At 35.8% G+C, this 23,559-nt stretch overlaps 1 protein-coding gene across 19 annotated transcripts in view; it reads right to left on the bottom strand.

The window, feature by feature from the left end:
• Nucleotides 1-3,149: 3,149 nt before the first annotated feature.
• The window catches only part of PPP3CB (protein phosphatase 3 catalytic subunit beta), a 56,297-nt gene continuing 35,887 nt past the window's right edge, over nucleotides 3,150-23,559 (bottom strand). For 4 of the 19 annotated variants that reach the window (XM_072994949.2, XM_020791173.3, XM_072994948.2 and 1 more), the window contains exons 5-15: nucleotides 23,106-23,251; nucleotides 21,728-21,867; nucleotides 21,568-21,645; nucleotides 21,380-21,474; nucleotides 20,519-20,644; nucleotides 19,763-19,840; nucleotides 18,946-18,972; nucleotides 16,404-16,488; nucleotides 14,709-14,806; nucleotides 9,224-9,253; nucleotides 3,150-5,461 (exon numbers count right to left, since the gene is read on the bottom strand). In XM_072994949.2, coding sequence (XP_072851050.1) covers nucleotides 5,283-5,461; nucleotides 9,224-9,253; nucleotides 14,709-14,806; nucleotides 16,404-16,488; nucleotides 18,946-18,972; nucleotides 19,763-19,840; nucleotides 20,519-20,644; nucleotides 21,380-21,474; nucleotides 21,568-21,645; nucleotides 21,728-21,867; nucleotides 23,106-23,251 — 1,082 coding nt within the window. In that variant the 3' untranslated portion in view covers nucleotides 3,150-5,282. Of the gene's footprint in view, nucleotides 5,462-9,223; nucleotides 9,254-13,792; nucleotides 14,807-16,403; nucleotides 16,489-18,945; nucleotides 18,973-19,762; nucleotides 19,841-20,518; nucleotides 20,645-21,379; nucleotides 21,475-21,567; nucleotides 21,646-21,727; nucleotides 21,868-23,105; nucleotides 23,252-23,559 lie in introns of those variants that run through there. The other 15 variants (XM_078391141.1, XM_020791177.3, XM_078391142.1 and 12 more) reach the window with 11 other exon arrangements.

The raw sequence follows: 23,559 nt of genomic DNA, 5'->3' as shown, positions 1-23,559 counted from the left end.
ACAAACCTCGACAGCATCTTAAAAAGCAGAGACATCACCTTGCCAACAAAGGTCCGCATAGTCAAAGCTATGGGTCTTCCAGTAGTGATGTATGGAAGTGGGAGCTGGACCATAAAGAAGGCTGACCGCTGTGGCGTTCGCCCCTCGTGCCCCCTTGCTTGACCATCAAGATTCAGAGAACTCGAAAGCAAACAATTCCCTCTTTTACACTGCTGCCACCAGGTGATCACTAAATCACCATTACTTCAGGAAGATGGAGATTCAGTTCTACACTTCAAAGTCTTTTAAATATAACTTTTGTTTATTGATTACAGAAATTGATAGTGTTTCATGAATACCTTCTATAGGTAAATTTGTTAACAACAATATTCTATTTGATAATACACTACTAGCTAATCACCTCTCAGATTTCCCCAGACTCCACACTCTATCTGCTTCTCCACTCTCTCACGGTACTCATAATCTCTTTGACTGACTCTCTCTCAGGCTCCGCCTCTTATCACTTCTCTCGGCTCCGCGTCTCAGCAACATGAATATGTATGAACAATTAACATAACAAACATGAACCATTGACATAATAAAGGGGAATGCTACATCAAAGCTACCAACATGAATTTGATTGGGGGGGAGGAGCGAAAACAGGGGAATTCCAGAGCTCTGGATTCTCCTGGGTTTACTCCGAGACAGAGGACCCCCCGGAGAAGGAGGGGGCGAGTTCCCACGGGAGAGTGGGGCTTGTTTGCAAGTGGGGGCTTCGGAACCACCGAATCGCAGATGGCAGTCTGTTTTTTGGAAGAGTTCCTGTCCTGCAGTGCGACCTGTCTCGTGAAGTCACCATTTATGGTGAGTTAGCTGTTTGGAGGGGGAGGCATTGAGATTTATGATCTGACTGCAGAACGAAGATAAATGGACTACTGTTAAACCACAGCAAGTAATAAGTATAAATCTATTATTGGTAACCTAATGAGAAGGAGGTCTCAAGCGGCATTAACTTGTTGATGCCTTGAAGACCGAAGTTTTCTTCACCTATGCCACAGTGCGGAAACGAAACCAACTGCTTTTCTTCTTTCTCCCTTCTGAACCCTCCCCCTAGAGAAATTGGCTTCTTAGAACCCTAAATAACTCCACACAACTTAACCTAAGTGATTCTTAATCACGCCATTACAAGACTTTAAGTGTGGATTAGTCAATAAATCACTTGGGGAATTGGAGCAATTAACCTGTCGATGACTACAGCCATGGAAGGAGGGGGAGAATCACCATCGGAACTCATGACGTACTATCTTAAGGAACTTCTTCAAGAATTCCAACTGAACATCATTAACCATTTTAAGAGGCAAATTGACCAGATTAGAATAGATCTGGACATGACTCCTGCTCAGCAAGAAGAGATCAACAGCAAAGATAAAGAACTTAGACAAACTCTCGGGGAACAGCTTCTGACGCGGGAGAGGGAGGTCGCTTCCCAGCAGGACGGAACCATTAAGAAGCAGCTGCTGTTGTCGGAGACAGGCGAGGAGGAGACATTCCTTTTTTTCCAAAAGATGCCAAAAAAAGATGAAAGGGGGGGGCGGGGGAGTATGTATATCAAGATTGTTTTGATAAGAGGAAATGCAAAGAGAGGGAATTGGGCGAAGCTGCGGGCAGAACTTCACGACCAGGGACCATACATTACCCTACTCCAAAATCGTATCACTGACTGTATTGGGGGGAAACTAGTTAATTGTTTTGAGGATGTTTTGGAGAAATAGATGGCATTTTAAAACTGGAAAATACTTTGTATAATACTCTGTATAATGATGACTAAAAGGCCAATCCCAGTTTCACGACACTGGAGTTGATAAATAAAAACTAGAAAGGAGGAAGTTACTTGCTGAACAAATAACAGAAATCAATTGATTGAAGATATAGAAGCAAATTTGGCCAGATATGAATTTTGGAGACTAGATGATGATGAATAACAATATTAGGTGTTTTCCTTGGAGGCACATATATGGGAATATCAAATATGTATGAACTATAAGAGTGCTTAGGCTTACAATGATGAAGAGTCAGATGGATGGTATGCAGATGAGGGAATTTATAATACCTTTTTTATAGAATTAGGATGTTTAGACACTCTATTAGATATATAAAATAGGGATGTGGAATATAGAATGTGCAGATGCACATGGATATATTATTTCTGTAGTCAGAAGTTTATACAATAGTTAAGCTGGTATGGGAAATGCCTCCCCACTGTATGTTTTGTTAGTCCTGTATGTTTTGTTAGTTTCTTTGTGCCATTGATTTGTAGGTACTTCTAGTTTGTTATTTTGTTCCTTTTTTGTATTTGTCTTTGTAGGTATGTATGTCATAAAAAATAATAAAATGTTTTTAAAAAAAGCTACCAACATGAATTTGACCCAAGTCCAGGAGGCAGTGGAAGACAGGAGGGCCTGGCGTGCTCTGGTCCGACTCACAAAGAGTTGGACATGACTTAACAACTAAACAACAACTTTCTAAATGGGTACTTGAACCTTAGTTTAGATTATGGATTTTAAAAAATGCTATAGAGATCAAATGTATCATTCTGCAAAGTAGAAAAAAATTTATCTGAAAAGTCAGTTTTACCATACATCAAAACAGATCAGGCTTTTAGATCTACCTGTCACAGAGCAAATTAAGATGTCATTTGGAAACACCTGAGTAGGTCTTTGTATCAAACCCAGTGTAATCCTCTGCAGCTTCTACATTTTAGTTATGCCTAATCTTCACTCACCACCACCCTGTTTCTTAACCACAAGTTGTAAATGAATTTTATAAATCCTCCCTTCTGCTCCTCTTTCCCCATTATTTCCTTATTTGGTATTGTGTTTGTATGCCTGGTATGAAATTTATAATAGACATGATGAAGGGTAAAAATGCAAGGGAAGAATGAAAGGTTATAATGGTATTTATTCTCACTATGTAGCAACTTTTTTAAAAATTAATAAACTGCATAACAACATGAAAAATGATTCAAGTCACTAGTAGACATAAAGGATAGCAATTGATTAGTAAAAAATAAATGAAGTCTTATGACTATCTTTCTGACAAAATGGTGGTTTTTTTTGTAAACTTGATCCAGGGATATTAGGCAAAAAAAAAAAGACATACATTGTAGCACCTTAGACTAACCATTATATTTTAATATGAGTTTTCATGGATCAAATCCACTCCCTCAGACATAAGAGTGAGATTACATGGCAATATTTTATACATTTATACATGGCACCAAAATAAATATAAGTTTCAAATTGTGTGAGTCATTGTATTTCACACCAGTTAATGACTTTTGTTTGATATTCTGATCTTTTCCACTGAAACTTTGTACTGTAAAGGTGGTTAATGAAATCCTTGGCATAGAATATCAATAGCAGAAACAATATGATTGTTAATTGTACATGGCCGGAATTAAGGAGACTCGCATTTTAAATCTGGTAATGACATAAGACCTCTGTTCGATATTCAGTTCCTTTCTAGGAGGTTCTGTAAACAGTGACAGTAGTGGATGAATTACCCCAGGCAATAGACTACAGCAAGAACAACATGGTAATAAGTTAAGAATCTATGATTACCTTTGACGTTTTTAAGGTGGATCTGGTACTTGGGACAGAAATACAGCTGGGAGACACAGCAGGTGCAGTACAATTACTGTAGTTTTATATTTGGTAGTGCCCCAAGAAACCTTGGCTGATACTGAATTCACTGAAATGGGTGCCAGCATGTGTATCAGAAGTCTAGTATATATGTAGATCAAATATCTATTAGACATATTTTCTATCACCATCATTATGTCATCTCATTATTCAAAGAAAGCCAACACCACCATCAGTTGTGGCCCATGCACAAGAGTTTATTGTGCACTCCTTTTTATAAAATATTTGGATGGTTAAAATAATGCATGAAATTGTTAAGAGTAGACAGGGTTGCATACAAATTGTACTTCGTGGTCAACAGATGAAATACATTGGCATAATCTTAAATTGTTTCCTATGGGATGAAAAAGGATAAGGAAAATATCAAGTGAATTCCAGCAAAGGTGCAGATGAAAGTGGCACTTCTTGTTAAATCAGCACCTGATATCAGTTTTTATTTAGACCATTCCAGGAGCTGTTGAAAACTAAACTTGCTTCTTGATCTTATATTTCTGCTACCAGCTTAATTCCCAGATTAATGAAGCAATTTATGTACGCACAAAATTTCCTTTCCTTTCCTTCCCTTTCCCTTCCTTTCTACAGAATAAAAAGAACATACCTGTACCCACTCAGTCCAATAATTATTAGCTATTTAAGCAACTTTAATACAATGCATTAAAATATCTGTAACAGCTGCATAGGCTATACATCGTCCTTCCTGTACAATTTAAATCCATATATTAAATATTTGCAAAATGAAAACATGCATACACAAAATACAAAGCCAAGCTTTACAGATTTGATATGAATTAAATTTACTATACACACAATGTACAAAGTTCATTTAGAAGTAACTTAAAATTAACTATGCTTATACTGCTACACTTCTTTAAACATTCAAGTGTGGGAAAAGTCTCAGAAAGCTGGACAAAAGAAATTCTACATTAAAATATTTTCAAAAGTTATGTTCAAGTAATAAACATTTCTATATAGACATTTCCTGATAAGTTTTAACTAAAATATGTTGAACATTATACAGAAGTAGCAACATTACACCTGATACCAGCATTTAACGTAGTCACTAAGATTTTTGGCATTTCCCTCATTTATTTAAAACATTTGTCTGCAGCCTCAGATTCTATTATAAGACCACTGTAAAACAGACCATTGTAAAACTTACTCATTTCAAGACAGTTCATAAGACCATTAAATAAATAGGGGCACATCTGAAGGTCTGAATGAAAACTAAAAACAAAAATACTGCCACCTAAGTCTACTCTGAAGAAACAATCCCATTCTGTAAACGTAAGAAGTGTTGACAATGATTTAGAAAAAGAAAAAGGTTACATGCTAACCCACACTGATAACAACTGGATCTTGTCTCTGTAGCTCTCTACATATACCAGCTTTGACAACACACTATTTATATCCAAGTTATCATTTTCAGGAGCATGATCCTTATCTCCAAAGCATTCTGGCTTCTCTTCTTGTAAGATCAGGCAATGTTTTTGCTTTGCTTGGAGAACGTGGCTCTTTCTGGGATGTTTTGGCTATTGTCCTATCAAGAAGCAGTCCTGTAGGAATTCTCAGGCAAGACAAAAATTAAGAAAGCAAATGTGGCGGTCACTGTGCATTGTTCCTGCCAGTCCCATTGTTTCCATTGGCATTTGTTGTATTCACACAATTAATGCTACCTTGCTGAAGGGCATCTTTCCTTGGTGGCATTCTCTCATTGATCCTATCCAGACCTTTTGCCTCTTCAAAACTGCAGATTTTATGTTGCGGAGAGAATCCTCGTATTGCTTAACAAAATGCAAATTTGACAAGTCAGTAACAGGAAGAAATGTTGGACATTCTAAGTAACTTCTAATAACTAAATTTAAAACAATAGATTTTAGAAGACCAGTAAGTTAAATTGAATACTATGTTATGTCATTACTCTCGTCTTTCTAAAGTCCTCTAGGGAGCCCTCAGGTAGAAACGGATGTACAGGTGGCTCACGCTCACCTTTGCTAACTTTTCTTCTACACTATACAAGTTAATAGAATGCTACTATTAATAGCAATTGCAGTACAGACTCACTTGGCTGCTGCTGGGCATTCCTAAGCAGTCAAATAATGAGAAGACAAACATCATAATCAAAATCTAGAGCTGAGAGAATGCAATATATATGGCCATTAAAAACATAGAAATAACTAAAACAGTTTCAAATGTCACTCAGGAACCATGATTTTTAAACCAGGAGAATGGCTAAGCTTTTAGACACATAAGTAGCAGGCAAGAGCCCATTTTGTTATCAACACTGCTAAGGAAGCTCTTCAGTTTTGCAGAAAAATAGGATATATTATTCATACAACAACAAAAGCTATCAAGCTGGGGAAATTGCAAAGCTAGCACCATGTCACACCACCAATGTGTTCTTTGAAACAGCAATCTCATCTTCTATGGTTATGTAACACTTGAGTAGCAATCTTTAAAAGTATCATTCTAGTCTCTATGTGCTTATGGCCTGGTCACCCAAGCAAGTTTCTCTGAAGATTTTTAAAGAGGCAGCTGGATGGATTAGTCATGGTTAGGTATAGTTCAGTTTTTCAGATTGCTTCATATTACACAACAACTGTTGAAAGAAACTCTGTATAGTGTACTTAACAGAATATACAATGTGAAACTCAATACAATAAACATATTGTGTCTTTCTAATATAAAGAATATAGTTATTTATAACTCCACCATCAAGTAATATATAATAGTTCAGAACATCTGTAAAGTATTGTATACATATCAATTCGTATATACTACTACATACTACACATTAAGAATCCAAGGTTAACAATAAAGCATACATGGTGTTTTAATATATCAAGTGTTCATGTTTAGTTCCTGATAAAGCTTGAAATAACGGCAGTCTCAATGAGCTCCAAGCTTCTTATTTTCCACGTGGCACCTCACTCGTTCCACGGCCTTTATCAAGACTCTGTCCAGTGTGCAAAAAAATATCTGGAACTAAAATACACTATTAACATTTTTTATAAAACTTTGGATTCCTAATTTGTAGTATGTGGTAGTATACTGTATACATATTGATATGTATACAATACTTTACAGATGTTCTGAACTATTTGTTATATATTACTTGATGGTGGAGTTATAAATAATTACTTTCTTAATATCAGACACAATACATTTACTGCATTAAGTTTCACATTGTTGTATATTGTTAAGTACATTACACAGAGTTTCTTTCAACAGTTGTAGTTTTAGTCCTTCCTCTCTGTTACATCATATTACAGAACAAGCAGGTATACATTTAACTAGTAGCACACACTACTACTTTGCAGATGAGTCTACACAAGTTACTGTACTATAACATTCTACAGTGGCTCCTGCTCACACATGGGCTTCTGTTGCTAGTAATACCTCTATGGTTCTGAAAAACAGTAAGACAAATTTGAATCTCCTCTTTGAATTTTTATTGACTGATGGCCTGGGAGCAATTTTTGCCACCAGTGATAAGGCCAGCGGCTCCTGAAAAGACCATCTCCCTATTTTTCCACATAATATAATACAGTGTATGTGCCTTTTTTCCCCACCTACTCCCCCCGGCCACATCATGAAACATAATTTGAGGACCTACAGTCAGAGTGCCTAATACATCCTGCCATAAAATACATATAATTCAAAGTATGTGTAGCAGGACAGAAGCAAGAATTTCAAACACGTTGCTTGTTGTAATGTGTGAAGCCACTGTAAGATTTCTAATATACCTGATAATGACTTTCCATTCTCACTTCAAAAATTGTTCTTGGGCACAACCCCTCTTTGGCAAATGGCTCTGGAGACATGAAGCAAGTTGCCCAGGAGCCTCCCTTTTAGGAACTATTGCATGACACTAGATTTGGGAGGTTCTTTTCCAATTTTTTCTTTCAAACAGAGAGAAGCCAGTGGCATAGGAAAGAAGACTTAGCTTCGGTTCCTCCAAAATGGTCCTCCAATATAACCAAACTGTGCTAAGGCATCTTCCTTCTATTTAATTATTCGCTAGTTGACAGGGTTTGCTTACAGTGACTAAAATCCTGTTGCTTTGCGCTAGAGTAGGCTCTCTGAATCAGTGGGGATTTGGTTAGGCAACTCCTCCATAAGTTCCACTGATTACTATTCTAAGCAACCAGATTTCAACCAATACATGAAGTAGAACAGAACTCTTGTTTGCCCTTGTACATTCTAGGGTGCAGACCCCATGTTCATCTCTCTGTGGCTGTTGTACCTGCTCTGAGGTCACAGAAGACAAGGGTTGCCTTTATCTTGCATATCTTCTGACACAGCATCTATGCTATCATAGTTGCAGCTTCAGCTTTTTGGCTTAATTGGTAGTGGTAATGGGAAATAATTTGATTATGAATCAAGGTTCCAAGAGCTACTCCAAGAAACCTAATTATGGAAGCACTGCCTAAACACTGTAGGTTTTTGAGTCATAGCTCTGTGCAATGCTACAGTAGGATCTCTTAATAAATGTTTGCAGGCCATAAGGTAAGGAAAAGTAAGATAAACTCCTGATCATAATGTAAATTAAATCAAAATCAAAGTGTATTTATGACTGTTACTCTGCAAATAATACATTGTTTTAGAGCTACAGTAAAAGGAGAATACTGTGTACAGCATCTGAGAAGTACTGGAAGATCAATGTTTGGATGGACAGAATCCAAGGAAGCATTTTATACACCCAAGGACACTACAACAGACTGTACCCACAACACGTAATAATCTACTTTTGCTACTGAGCACAGCTGAAAAAGTACTTGGCGTGGTGTGGCAGCCTGATGTTTCAAAGTAAAAAGCTTCTGACTCAGGCAACCCTGTCCCTGGAGATGTTTAAGAAACTATTTCGATAAGCCAATGATGATTTTTTTTTTTTTTACTTTGCCAGGCCCTGAGTATGTAACAAATACAGCACAAATCAAGACCCCACTTAATAAAAAGGAACAGTTCACTATTCAATAATAATAACTCTTTGCACTACCAGATATTATGGAAAGTAATGAAAAGGCACATGTCCCAATCCAGACACCCGAGCCAGCAAATCTCTGTGCATAGTGGAAGGGACAGGGGGCTTGCATTACTTCCTCGTTGCCTTATGTGACCATGCCTTGAACCTGCTCCTGAAACACAGGGTAGAGAAGATTTGCTGATAAGCCATTGTCAAGCATATTAGAAAGTCTGCTTTGTGTCTTCAAGCTCATGCACATGCTTGAATGGAGCCTGATGGATTTGTGACATGTAAAAGCCATTATGATCATCAAAAGTATGCAAAACAACAACAATGTGTAAGCACAATATGCTATTATACTGACAAAGAAAAACCTATTTTTCACAGCTGAAAGATGAAAACTGTATACAGTAAACACACATCATGACAAAGTAAAATGTTGCATGTAACAAATGAATCAGTGTTGATTCATCTTAGGTTGTGCAAGTTGAAACTAAGAACATGACCCACAGAGCTAACTGTGCAATTCCCTCCCAGACACCGCTGTTCCCGGCCAGTAGCAAAGTCACTGAGACCATACCTTTTTCAGCCTCAATTGCCTCTACTGTGGCTGTACAGAAGTGAGTAGATGCATGCAAAATGAACAAGAAAGATGAAGAGTGTAATATCACATAGCAGAAAAAGTTTTATTACTAGCTTGTTTTATGAAGTTGTTTTAAAATTAAATTAATTTCTTGTGCTTTTTTGGCTTTATGATTATCATGAAATAAATTTTAGTTAAGACAATCTCTCAACAGCATGGTAAAAACTTTAGAGCACAGTACTATACTATTTGTTGGAGTTTACCTATGTTGTTGTACTTCATGCTACCAAAACTGATAGTTTAAGAAAGAAAAGTTTCTTATTCTCATCAACGTGATCACCATCATAAGTAATTGCTTGTTTACATACAACGATGATGAAATACCAAAATGTAACCATTTTACATACAAGCTATAAAGACACAATTTTATGTTTATAGTTTGGTTGCAGCTGGTTAATGGGAAATGGCCAAAATCACAAGATTTTTAGATGGGGCAAAAGGAGTGGTCAATTTTAATGAATAAAGATTTGAAGATAGCAGATTTCTTAAAGAAACTGGAGTATAACATCCCCTTAAAAAGCTCACCCACTGAGCCATTTCTCTCTTGTGAATTATATGTGTAAGTTGGACCATCACAGCTTCATTTCTTTTTAATCAAATGTTCTGTCAACTAAATATTTACCCCACATTCTTGGTTAAGAAGAAATATTTAGAATTTCAGAGACCAGCATAACCCACAGAAGAATAAACATATACAAACGTTACCACTGTTTATTCATTTCTAGAAGAAGGGGTTTGAAGAGAATATCCCTCTTCTTTTTTTCTATATTATCAGTAGCATGGAAGCTTAAAATAAGGCTGCTTTATATTTTGTATACTTAGAAAACTTTTAATTTGTATTTTCCTTTATGAATATGTTTGAACAATACAAACAAAATTTTAAAAGAATGAAAGTACGAAGTCTGAGGTTTTCCATGTGAGAACTCACAACAAAACTAAATAAATTATAAATGTAGTATTCAGTATGTAAGAAAACTCTCACAAATGCTTAGAAAGCTAAGATCTTGCCAGGGATGGATTAATTAGAGCAGTTATATTTCAGGGACTCTCTTTTGATTAGATATCCTATCCAAAATAGCTGCAGAAAGAAAGAACTTGGCATGTTCTTCAGATTTACCTTTAAAAATGCTTATTTTCCAATAGTATTTCACAGGGGGAACACATTTGGTATACTAGACATCTCGTTATTGTTTGGAAAACAAGGAGATGTATACCAGATAATTATCCAAGGCAAATTTAAGTTCAAGGTATTATGAACTATGCAAGAGAGCATAGTTATCTTGGCCAAAGAGAGAACGATACTCCTCTCTATCAATATCTCTTCTATGAGGAATTAGGGGCATGCACTTTATATTTTCTTTATTTTTTTTCATCCATCCTTCTATTGCACTCTCAGTTGTCACAAAGATTTAATGTAAGGGAACAGTCAATACAAAATATATTTTAAGAGTTCCCTCAGTATGGTAACTATAGCCTGTCCTAGACGATCACCAGCACATATACAGTGAAACTGGGCAGAGTACTTGTGACATAAGCAAAATGTCACAGAGTAAGCCATAATGTTAATCTCTTGCATGCAGAGCCTGTTATCATGTTACCAGGGTATTATCATACATCATAATCAGACCTATCCATGCATTGATAGATCATTTTGCATTGTATGAAAGCAAAAACACATATCTATTGCAATAGGATAAATTTAACAGCAAATGTAAGGCAAACTAAATTAGGTCAGGCAAGGCTAGTCCACAAATTCTGTTGCTTAGCAAAAATCTAAAATAAAAGTCATCAAATAAATGGGATTTCTATGAATATTCACTTAACAAGTCTACTTCTTTCAGTGGATCTATTCTAGCTGGGACTAACAACTGGATTTAGTTCACCATTTTAGAATACTGTATGTCATTTCTCAGATGGAACGCACAAACAACAACATCACTCTCTATGATAAATGTATCCTCTATAAGAAATGGGGAAAAATAATACTGTTTTATACCTCAATGGCATCTTATTACCATAATTGTTCTTCTTCTGCAGTTTAAAGGATTATTTACTCAATCACCATGAAAATGCAAGTTAATATGATGAATCTAACCTATGGGACTAAATGCAGTTGTTATTCCCAACAAGCATGGACCCACTGACTCAATGGGATTTTTAAAAGACAACACTCGCAGAAGTCCCACTGATTCAATAAACAAACTCTGGTTGGGGAATTAACAATAGCAGATAATTATGAAGAAGTTTTAGACTGGCAGTTTGACATATCAAGTTAATAATCATATTATTTGGCCCTGACATATCAAGTTAATAATCATAATCTTTGGCCCCTGTATTGTTACTATTTTGTAAATTATACAGATATGGATATGTTTCAAAATGTATGTATAAATTGTAAACTGTAAGCAGTCTGCTAATGTCCAAAATCCTGTTGCTTAGTGTAGTAAATCACACTAGAGTAAGTCCACTAAATCAATGGGGACTTCATAAGTCCTCTGTAAGTTTCATTGATTCAAATGAGTGTATTCTAAATTAAGACTTTCCATGCTAAATTAAGCAACATGATTTTGGTCAGTGTGTCATTGTTGTATCAAGGTTGTACTGAGAAAGATTAGGGAACAGCACAACTGAATGAAATGAAACTTATTTCAGTTTCTTCACAAATACCCAGCCCCAAGGGCCACAACATCAAATTGTTTATGAAGGAATTGGTCATCTAGGAATAAATGGGACTATCTGGAAAAATTCTACTTCACAATAAAATTGTATTGAGATATCATGATAAACTAATTTTTATTGTTATACAAATATGTTTCGGCAAGCACTGAGACTGCACATTTCCTCTGTCCTTACAGGTGCCAAGGCAGAGATGGTAAATATTTACTACCATTTTTTAATTATTTATATTCGATAATGTGGCTTTTCAAGTAAAAAAAAAATCTGGAAATTAAGTTACAAATTTACAAAGCTCACCTTCAAACATCTTACTACCATGAAGGATGCAAGACAAACTATCACTAAGTGCGTAAGATGATTAAATCCTGAGCAACAACAGCAGCACAAAGGATTGTGCAATGACTGAACAGAAGGCTGCCATTGTGATTACAGTACTAGTCATATATCTTATTCTAAGCATGTACTGACTGCAACTGATATGATTCAGTTTGCTTCAGGTCAGGTACAAACAAGAGTGAACAGCATAATTAGGCTCAGTAAAACTCACCTATAGCTCTTCTCAAAAACCAAAACACAAAACAAAAATATTGTGATGTACTATTTCATCTAATATACATTATTCTGAAAAATTAATTTAACTAAAGTACAGGAATGTTAGACTATGAGGTGTTGGGTGTCCACTTCCAGCCACTGCATGTTTAAGATATAACCATCTTTTTTTTAAAGTATAAAGACAATAGTGCTCCATATGAAGTTATCTGATGGATCTCAATGACAACTTTAGTTCTAGACAACAGCTTGGTACTGTTTCTAAAGAAGGCAAAACGACACCTACATGATGGTTTTGACTATTTCTCGAATTCACACTTATTGCCACCATATCCCTGTTATGAGTGATAAAGATTTGTGTGTATAATGTTATTAACGCTATCAGCATGATACCCAGGTAGGTAATCTTAGAAATAGCCTAAAATGCTATTGTATTTTAGAACATTGATTTGTTATAACTTTGTCCTTTGAGGCTCCCTCTGACAGTGAAAATAAGTATTAAAGTTCTAAAGTTATGGCCATTGTAAAAACTAAAGTATTGATTTATACCTCTGACAACAAACACCCGTAGGCTTGTTTTCAGATATGTACAAGACATCACTGTAGAGTGTGTTAAAATCTTACGGATTAAGCTCAGATTCACTACAACCTATGCTCAGAGAAACCCACAATATGTAAACGGGATACTGAATGTAGAAACCAAAAGAAACATAGAGGGTGAGGGTTTGGATAACACAAGTAACATATACACCATTTGCTATTGTAAACATTCACATATCAGATACACATATAAGGACATATAATATTTTAACTTATAGACATTATATGTCCCCTCAAAAGGATAATGAAAATAAAATGTAACTGTCAAAACATTTAAAAAGTTGCTAATTCAAACAAAAGCTGTTATAAACTGAAAATGTAGCAAAAAACTTTCACGATTTTATGTACATTTGAGTTTCTAAAAAGGTGATTATATTAAGTGGCAAAAGTAGCTATTTTTGACAGACAGAAGAAAAATTCAGTAGAGTGACGAACAACAATTAAACTACACTAAAATATTACTGAAACTGCCAAGTATAAACTATCAGCACAAAAAACTATAGGGTCTTCTGTAAAGAAAGGACAAGAATGCTATGAAGCTCACTTTCTGTCTTGACATCCCTCACACAAAAGTGAACTCTGTATTCAAAAAGCATTAAAAATAATAATTTCACAATATTCTTCTGGCAACAACGAATCAATAAACTTTTATAAAGTATTCAATGAGCCAGATTACAGGTATGTTTGTATATAGTTCTTTTTATTTCCATGCAAAAAAAGCACATTTAAACACCCTTTGATTCTGACTTATTTACAAGATTTTCATTTAGTCCCTTTATTCTCAATGGATTTATAACAGTTTCCAGATATTTTTCAGTTACATTGGCAATCAAAATGCATGGTGTGCAGCAGCAAATGTAGCCAACCTCAAAAACAAGGTGCCACAAAGTTGCTTGAACATAAAGAGAGACACATGTCTGAGATAGTGATTTAATTTTATACACACTTATACAGACGTACAGAGATACCTAGAGAAAGACAGACAGGTTTAAGAAAGCAGCTTCATCTGCAGAGGAAGGAAACAGCAACTTACATGGACAATTCAGGGAGGTCAGTAGTATTACACAGAACATTTGACAAACAACATGAAGGAACAAACTTTGGCATCAATCACCAGGGTACAAAACAAAGCACATTTTGCATCCATTGGAATGCAGAACTACACTTGGAAATATGTGGCTGTAAATATTAACTTCTAAAAGGCAACTGACATTTACTAAACTTATTTAACATCTGCAAGAAAACTGTCTGTAGAGATATTGGATAATATCACATTCCTTATCTGATGCAGCAGAAATGACTGTGATTTTCTTTTTTTTACTTTTTTCTTTTTTTTACCTAATTATTCTACTAATGAAAGCTCAAAGACTGCCAATCTAGCATGACTACAATTATTTGCTTTTTGTTTTATACCCTGGTTAAATACTAATTTTTACATTGCCTGATCCACACATGAAGTTAATGCTTTTTCATCAACCACTAAGACAGGAACTGAAAAGCATAAGAAATTCCCTGCATGCATTGTGTGTGGTGTTAGCGAAGGAGTGAGATGTGCCCCATTCCATCTGAGGCACAGCAAGTTGCATAACATCATTACCACTTTGCAAGGTCTGGCGTCCTCCAGCCAACACGCCACTAGGTAACATTCCAGTGGGAGTCAAACCCTTAAGTGTCAATACACTCTCACTCTCCTCCCTAGATACAAGAGACAAAGAAAAACATATGTTAATATACATAATACATGCTAATATATTTCCACATAAGTCAAGTAGACATATCAGGAAAGAAGGACTTTTTGGCATATTTACTCCAGAGACTTTGATTGTTTGAACAATACATTTCATTTTCATCTCTGGAGAGGTGAGCTGCAAGGGTGGGTTGCTTTGCCAGCCGAGGAAAGAGTGCCAAGGATACAGAACCAGATGTCTCGGGAAGTGGGGGAAGCAAGAAGGGTTGGTGAGCTACAGATGGGGAAGGTGGCTGCCCAAGGACACCACCACCACCACCACCATAATCATCACCATAATCATCATCCCTTTATTGGCATATTAAAATAAAATAAAATAGAGAACAAATAAATAAAATCTAGTTAGTCAAAGTACATGGAACAGGATACATGAACAAGTGTAAAACCAATAATTAAATGAGACCTAATTAACTAGATTCGGGTAGCATCCTTCTTCTCTGGATAATCCATTTCAAGAAAATTGCCACTTTCTCTGATACGTCAGCATTAACACCTGAAAGAACACACCTTATTTTCTACAGATCTGCCCAACCATCCCTCTTCTTAAGGAATCTCTCCAAGAAAACAGAGCGAAGGTCCTCTGCCTAGTGCCCAAGGACACATAAATGGCCAGTCCTGTACTGCTGCAAAACTCGTGTATATAAATAAACCAGAGCAGGAAAAAACCACTGTAAAGCTTAGTGTTGTGTGTTAGAAGTGGAGTCACTACAGATTTGACCAGGTTTTTCTTGATAGCATAGTTTTGGCTAGGACTATAAAAAAAAATACATTTTACATTTAGAGAGATCACAGAACGGAATGAACCTAAAATTCATCATTCCAGTCCCTGACCTAATAAAGAAATCATGGCTCATGCACGAAATAAGATGTGTACACATTATTTTGGACTAAAGAAGCATCCCAACTGCAGCTCTTCCTAAATATGTACCTTATTTTGAACTCCTGCTTGAAATTTAGGACCTGTGTATCATGCTTTATTTCTTACTTCCATTCCAAAGACTTCAGAGCAGCATTTTACCACTGCAAAAAGTCCTGCCTGTTGGGAACTAACAAATGACACCTCAGCAAGCTTCCTTACTAAATAGGCATTAGTTCCTATATTTCAATCCAGCATGCTAGTCATTATGGTTCCCTGTGTACTTAAAAACAGAACTCCTCCAGTGCTAATTCCACTTTCTAATGAATTTGGAATTGTAACAAAGCACCAATGTGTGAAGGTCACAGTGCTTTTCACACAAATACATCCCATTATTTTCTGACCAAATAATAATACTGTGTAATGGAGGGTAAGCAGCATTTCTCCCACATCCTCATGACTACATTCATTAATAATTTCCAACTGGCTTCAGAAAATAAATTATATCTTTTCTCCCCATGTTGTTATGGCCATGAAAATGTACTTCAGAAACCTCCAGCTCATACGTAGAGGTTTGGGCATTTCAGATACTGAAATTCCTACAGCTGCATTTAATTACAAGAGTAGGAACAGTAGTAATTCATATGCTCTTCATATAATTAAATTAAACAAAGCAAGAACATTATTACCTGAGAACAGAGAAGACTCTTGCCATCTTCCCAATCGCACGGATTTTGTTTCTGATTATTTCTTTTCGTGCTGCAGCTGTACCTACTTTCAATGCAATAAGAGACTCTCAAGCTCATGAAAAACATAGGAACTAAATACAAAGCAATCCATGAACAAAGGTCTGAAAACAGAATAGCAATCTTTCCCCCTACAGTGCAGTATTATTAAAGCTATCTAATCACAGGCAAATTGCCTTTTGTATACAGAACAATATTAATCTTCACAAGTGAAAAAACTTCCAACAATTCTCAACACTAAAGGATGAATATTACACCAATCTGAAACATGTCGTTCCACAAGACATGTTGATGTTAAATAATAATTTTGAAGTAGTTTCTGTCATTTACAAGAGTTAATGGATACCTAGTTCTAAATTACATGCAAGAACAGAATTCAAGGCAGTTTTGAGTTGCACAAGCACAATGCAAAAGCTGTTGCCTAGTTAAGGAGAAGAGAAAGATATACCACTGCTTCTGCTTGCACAACTGAAAAAACCAAATGAATTCTGGCAGTACCCCCTTTTTCTGCTGCTAATGTTAGGCTAGATTTACACCCAAGTTCAACAAACGCTAGGAACTACTTGCTGACTGTTTTGTTCTCTGTTTATTCTTTAATGATCTCTGAATCAAGTTAAGAAAACAATCCAACCCAAATGAGAAAAACCAAAGAGTAAATAACAAATGTATAGCACACAGAAAAGAATCAGTATCTAAATTATTCAGGTAACTGGTAATCTAAATACAATCCACATCAACAAGCTTTTCAAGAACAGAGCAAAATTTCTGCTCTCTTCTATCTCTCCCTACTCCAACATGTTTTATATTCTCCACTGGGCTCATCAAATTTAGCTGCCATTTCTGCGTGGCAATAGTAGCTTTGGGGAAGGAAGCTCAGTTTGCCCCTGAGCACACTGCCTCCCTCGCACCCCAAATGTATGCCCTTGTTCAAGTAGAGTAGAGAACCCTTTTTAAATAGTTTGGAAAAAAGGTAACTTGTGGGACAGTTGAACTACACTGCCCATTCTACAGGGCAATTTAGTCTCATTGAGGTCTCCATCCAGCTCATACGCACAGTCTACAGTTATCTCCAATTAGTGAATAAAAACAATAGAAAAAAGTCTATTTATAACCCAAAAAGCTGCTACACAGAGATGAGGTCTCTTCTGCAACTTGTGAAAGTGTTGCACAGAACTTTAGTGTGCATCTCAGGACGATGTTGGAGAAGAACTGAACTATAGTTCAGCCCACTGAACTATTGAACTGGGGCTGAATCTGATCAGGCATGTCTAGGATTGAGGTGCACTTAATAAAGAAATGGCTAATATTGAAGTTACTTCAGCAATTGACTTCAATTTTGATTACATGAAATTTCTTACAATAAACACAATGTGTTCTTAATGTATATGAAGCCTTCATATAGTATAAAAATTAGGATAGGATTTTTGGAATTCAAGGATTCCTGGTCTGAACTCCGCAGACTGAATTAAGGGACCAGGAGTCCTCAAACAGGCAGGAGGCTGAGCATCCCCCTCATCTCCATCCATTCCCATGTCACTTCTTCAAAGTTAGATAAGGGCCCTGCTCTGTACTGTGGGAGCTGGAAGGATTTCCTGTGACTCACAAAGATGCATGAGGAAACAAATCCCAGCAGATACTAACTCCTTACAGAGCATATGGAGACAGCCTCTGTTGGTAGTGGTGCAGGAATGGCATGGAGGTGAGGGGGCTGCTTTACCTCCTGCTAGTTTGAGGGCTCCCAGTTCTATAATTTGACCTGCAGGGTTCCCACTGAATTATGGGTTATGAGTCCCTGAATTCCAAAAATCCCATCCTTAATAAAAATACATCATAAGTTCAAACTACACATGAAACCAAACTGGATGATTTTCCCCCAATCCCCTTCTTTCCTCAACTCTTTCTCTTTCTACTTCCCAACCAAGGATGGACAAGATACTTTCTTTCCCAACACTTAAAATGTTTCTGCCTACAGAGCAAATGCTATCATCAGAAAAAGACTGCACTAAAAGCAAATGTATCATTAAAGTTATTTGAACGTGTATATAGATACGAATAGAAGTATTAATTTGAAATTAGCACAATAGAGATGCAAGACTTTTTCATGTAAAAGAGACCAAAATTACTGTACAAACAGCAACTGGGACATAACTTAGGTCATAATTCATGCACACTATTAAAATATAAAATGATTATGCAAAATCATTAAAAGGTTCGATAACTGAAAGCTTCTTTACACATGCAAAATTAAAAATAATGTGTTAGAAACAGGCAAAATATGAAATTCTACCAAAAGCAAGGAGATAGAAAAAGGGAGGAAACTCATCATGCACAAAGGGAGAGATGCTGAAAAGTGTTGCAGAAAGACTGGCAATAAAACAAATACTACACATTTATATAAATATAATATATAAATGTGTTCTCTACTTGGATAACCATAACCAAAGAGGTCATACTTCAAAACATTATTACTCTGATTGATTTGTACCTTTTTTATTGCCATATATGAGTCGCTCTTCAGATGGAGAGTTCAGAAAAAAGAAAGTGAATGATGGAAGAAAAGGTGAGTGAGGCAAACTAAAAGGAAGATTTTTTACATTGGCAATGATAATAAAGAATGAAAGTTGAAGAGAAAAAGGAAGGGAGGGAATGGTAAACTGGCACTCATAAAATACTGCATACTACTCAGTGCATTATCAGTGTGGGAAACATTTGGGATGTCTTACACAGTATTCAGCGTGCTTGCTGGTGAAATGATAGAAAGTTTAGGCAGGACACAGACCCTATCAGCACTAATACTCAAACAAAAGTGTACTGAGAAGTCAAGAACAAGGAGGACGAGGTACCACAGAAAGTTATTTATTGGATTTTACATTTGATTTGAATAAATAATAACTAAATAAAGAAGAAAAATGTGGAACAGGCTACTGCTACATTATCTGTGTCTTGTTATTCTATAGCAGCCTTACCAATATGATGTTCTCCATACATTATGGGACTATCATCATCAATGACCACTAACCATATTGGCTAGGCCTAGTTTTCAACCCAAACATCTGGAGAGTTTACCATTTTGGGAAAGATTTCTAAACAATACAATATCTTAAACTGAAAGAGACTTCTAACGTAAATGCAAATAGATTTAAATGTTCATGTCTTAATAGCTGAGAATCCTTTATATTAAGAAGACTTCTATATTAAATTTTTAGTATCTGTAATAAAAAAGATATCCTTAGTTTCCATCTTCTTGAAGAAAAAATGTAAATAAATTACAGTATTATCATAAGCCACAGAAGTAGCCCTACCGTCAAATTGATCTTCGCCCTCTGTCATTAGTTCATCATCTGAGCAAATACTCAAAACATTCACCAGCATTTCTGTTACTAAATTAAAAAAAAAAAAGCTTATTACAGGCTGCACAGTTTAAAGTGTTTTACTAGTCACAAAATCAAAAGATTAGCTTTAAATAGTTATTGGAGTGTATGGGAAAGGAACAGAACATGTTACAAAAGGTAAATTATGTTTCAGTTTTTCATCATAATCCATTTAATGTAAGAACAGGAGTGCTGGTTCTGATCAAAGGCCCATCTGATCCAGTGCTATCTTTCAAACAGTGGCAATTTGGAAAGCTTATAAACAGTGAATGAAAGTGTCAGTTTCTCCCTGTATGTGGATAGCACCAATGTATTAATGATGACTGATTACTCTAGCACTCAATAATAAAAGCTGGAAAAAGTTTCTGCTTGATGTATTTATCAACTGGTAAAATCAACAACGCAATGTACAATGTGTGATGTACAATGCCAATATTCAACACATCAAGAAGCTGCCCAGGGACTCCTATAGTCTTGCTCCTTTCTTGAGACAGCAAAACCCAAGTGGCTATCAAACACCTGGCAAACCCTCATATGTAGGCTGCATTTGAGTTGGAGTCCTACAAGTTTTGCAGTCTTGGCTATATGGCACAGAGAAGACATCAACAGAAATCATACGTATGATTATTTGAGGGTAATTATGACCACAACACTGGGCAGGTGAATACCATTCATAATATCATATACCTTTCTCTCCAACAAATGGCAATGACCAGGTGAAGACATCCATAAAATTTGGCAACCAATAAGGATGTGGTGAGCAATTGAACTGCCGAATATTCATAACATTATTTTCATATTTCAATACAGCAGCTGCAAAACAATTACATATATCAGGTGGATTCTTCTCTAATTTCCTATAGTATATTACATACACCCAGAAATTCCGTTTATATTGAACAAGCTCTAATTAATGAAATATGAACCAAATAGTCCCTCATTAAGACATAATACACAATTATGCAAATTCTAATAACTTCATTAGTTCAGATCTTCCAATCCTATTTGAAAGTGCCAGGAATTTGTAAGCATTACTAAAACTAGCAAACAACAATCAGTTTCCTTCCTCCAAGTAAGATTACTGCATTCTCTTTCAAAGCAGAAACTGGACAATGATCAGAAAAAACTCCATTAACTATTACGACGGGCTATGTTGGCTAAGGCTGTGGAGAGATGTAAGGCAAAAACATCTGGCTAATGAAGTGCCCAGCCCTGCATTGAAGAGTAGATCTCCCAATTTTACAAAATCAAATTGTATCAAATAATTATGAAAGGAATGCTTTGTAATTATTCACTCACCTACCACAGTTACTTAGTTTTTATGTATATCAGACAAAAAACCCAAAAACAAGAACTAAAAAGCTAGAGACAAAAACACTGTGGTACCTTAAAAATTAACTGCTATATTTTAATGTGAGCTTTTGTGGACCCCGTCCACTTCCTCAGACCCTTTTATGAATACACTGTCTGAAGATGAACTGATTGTTTTACTTTTGGGCCATTTAGTTTGAAAGAATCTTTATAAATTTTCTTAGCAATTACCCTTACCTTTATTATTGTAAACATCCAAATAATTGGGTGCTGAAAAAATTGTTATTAATGATGGGAACCCTGTTGTTTGACTTTTTCTGTACATTCTGTAACTGTAAAATAAGAACAGTGAAGTTTGCATCACAAGTGAAGCGATTATTCAAAATTTGAACTTCTAAATATTTATCATAAGAGAAGATACTTACCCTGCATCTTGTGCTTCATGAGCTCTGATAATAGATAACAAATTATTATTCTGCAAAAATTCACAAACTGCAGGATAGCTGTGAAACAAAATGTCTGTAAGCATAACTGAAATTGATTTCAATTATTAATTTATCAAGAAGATCCTAATTTATTTTTTACCTATAAAAATAAGAACATCCTCTGACTGTATTGTGACTGAAATGTTCCTGAGATTTTTCATTTCCAAAGTCTTCAGAGGGATCAGACCACAATAAATCACACATTGGTCCAAACGCTGGAGGCTCTTTGAATCGATCTAGCTGTTTAAAAGAGAAGCACCATAGTGATTTTCCTTTTCAATATGTCAATTTTTCCTTTCTCTCTTTCTCATACATAGTTACATTAAATCACCAAGGAAAAGTAGAAATAATGAATTTAATTAGGAGAGATTTGAACTGAAGACACATTTCCTGGCTACATAACACTTGTTCAGTTCAGTTCAGTAAAAATCAGGAAAAGGAGGTGTGTCCCCAAGTTATATGTATATAAATCCCAAAGCTTCATGGCTGCTGTTGGGGGCCAGGTATAGCTTCTTAGATGGAAATACCTATAGTCCACTAGAGGGCCTGGGGAGGGGAGGGTGCGGCTTCAGTCCTCTCTTCAACTACTGTTTTGGAATTTTTCACTCATCTCTCTAAATAAAGGGCGACCAAGCATTCTGATCCCCCTCCTCTCTCCCTTCCGCCTTCTTCTGAAACTCAAACAGTTTCCATTTGGATAGGGACAGCAGGATAACCAGAAGCATTCAGTTGTGTACTCCAAGAATCTTCAGTTGTGTACCCCAAGAAACTTTCTTTGCACATACCTCACAGTATTAAATCTTCTTCTACCAAGAATACATTTTTTCCTCCACAAGACTCCCTCTTCCATATGCTCTCCATTTATATGGCTTCTTTTCCGCCACTTTTAAAATTGTTATTCTATCAGTTTATTGTTTTGAAAAAGCATTTAAAATATTTACATACAACCGTACACTTCATATGAGAATTCAGAAAAGTTTAGACCTAATCCTGCCCAAGAATTCATCATTTCTAGATTACCTGCTATTTATTGGGGCAGTCCACATTTTAAATTCATCTATTTATTTATTTCACATATTTCTACCATGCCTTTCAAGAGGCCTAATTTCACAGGGCAGCTTATATGGAGATGAAGAAATATTTGGAACACCTAGATTATTTTTTACTTATTTATGAGCCTTTCTGTCAATTCATGAATGCTTATTTTCCAAAACTGACTATAATTCATTTTACTTCTCAAAAACCAAACACATCAGAGAATCAGGCTACAATCCCATACACACTTATTGAAGGAGCCCCAATAAACTCAGTATGACTCTCTTCTGGGTAGATACTGTACTTATAGGACTATAGAGTAACTTTCTATTTGATGTTTAATAAATGACAATAAAGAATTAGGTTAGCGTGCAAAATGAACACATCAAAGTACCTATACAAATCCCTGCATGCTCCTATCCCTTGATAATAAAAATACTCACCCTCCTAATATCATCAATTGTATTTATTTCTGGAGATAGGCCACCATGGACACAAAGAAACTGTTGGTTCAGAAGTGCAGCAAGAGGGAGGCAATCAAAAGCTTCCATGCAAGCATCATAGACTCTTTCAGAATATTTTATTTTACCTATAGAGGAGTAAAACCCAAATATTTTAATTATATATATTAGACTGAAAAGGCAGGCTTACATTGTAAAAGTAACTGAGCATCACAGTTTGATTTTTTTTAAAAAAACTCTCTTGAAGAACATATTTTGCTTGATAAATATAAGCTGAAATGAATCCAACAAGGTAACACTGTAATAATATGAAACGGATGTTGCTGCTTCATAAACCAGTGCTACAAATATGTTCACCAAAATTACCAGTTTGCTAAAAAAATTCTAACCACCTGGTCAAAAAATTCCTGACTTTCAATCATCTTAAAATTCCATC

The sequence above is a fragment of the Pogona vitticeps genome, chromosome 3, assembly GCF_051106095.1.
Source record: "Pogona vitticeps strain Pit_001003342236 chromosome 3, PviZW2.1, whole genome shotgun sequence".
NCBI lineage: Eukaryota > Metazoa > Chordata > Lepidosauria > Squamata > Agamidae > Pogona > Pogona vitticeps.
The sequence above is the reverse complement of the archived record's forward strand: the minus strand, read 5'-3'. Positions and strand labels throughout refer to the sequence as shown.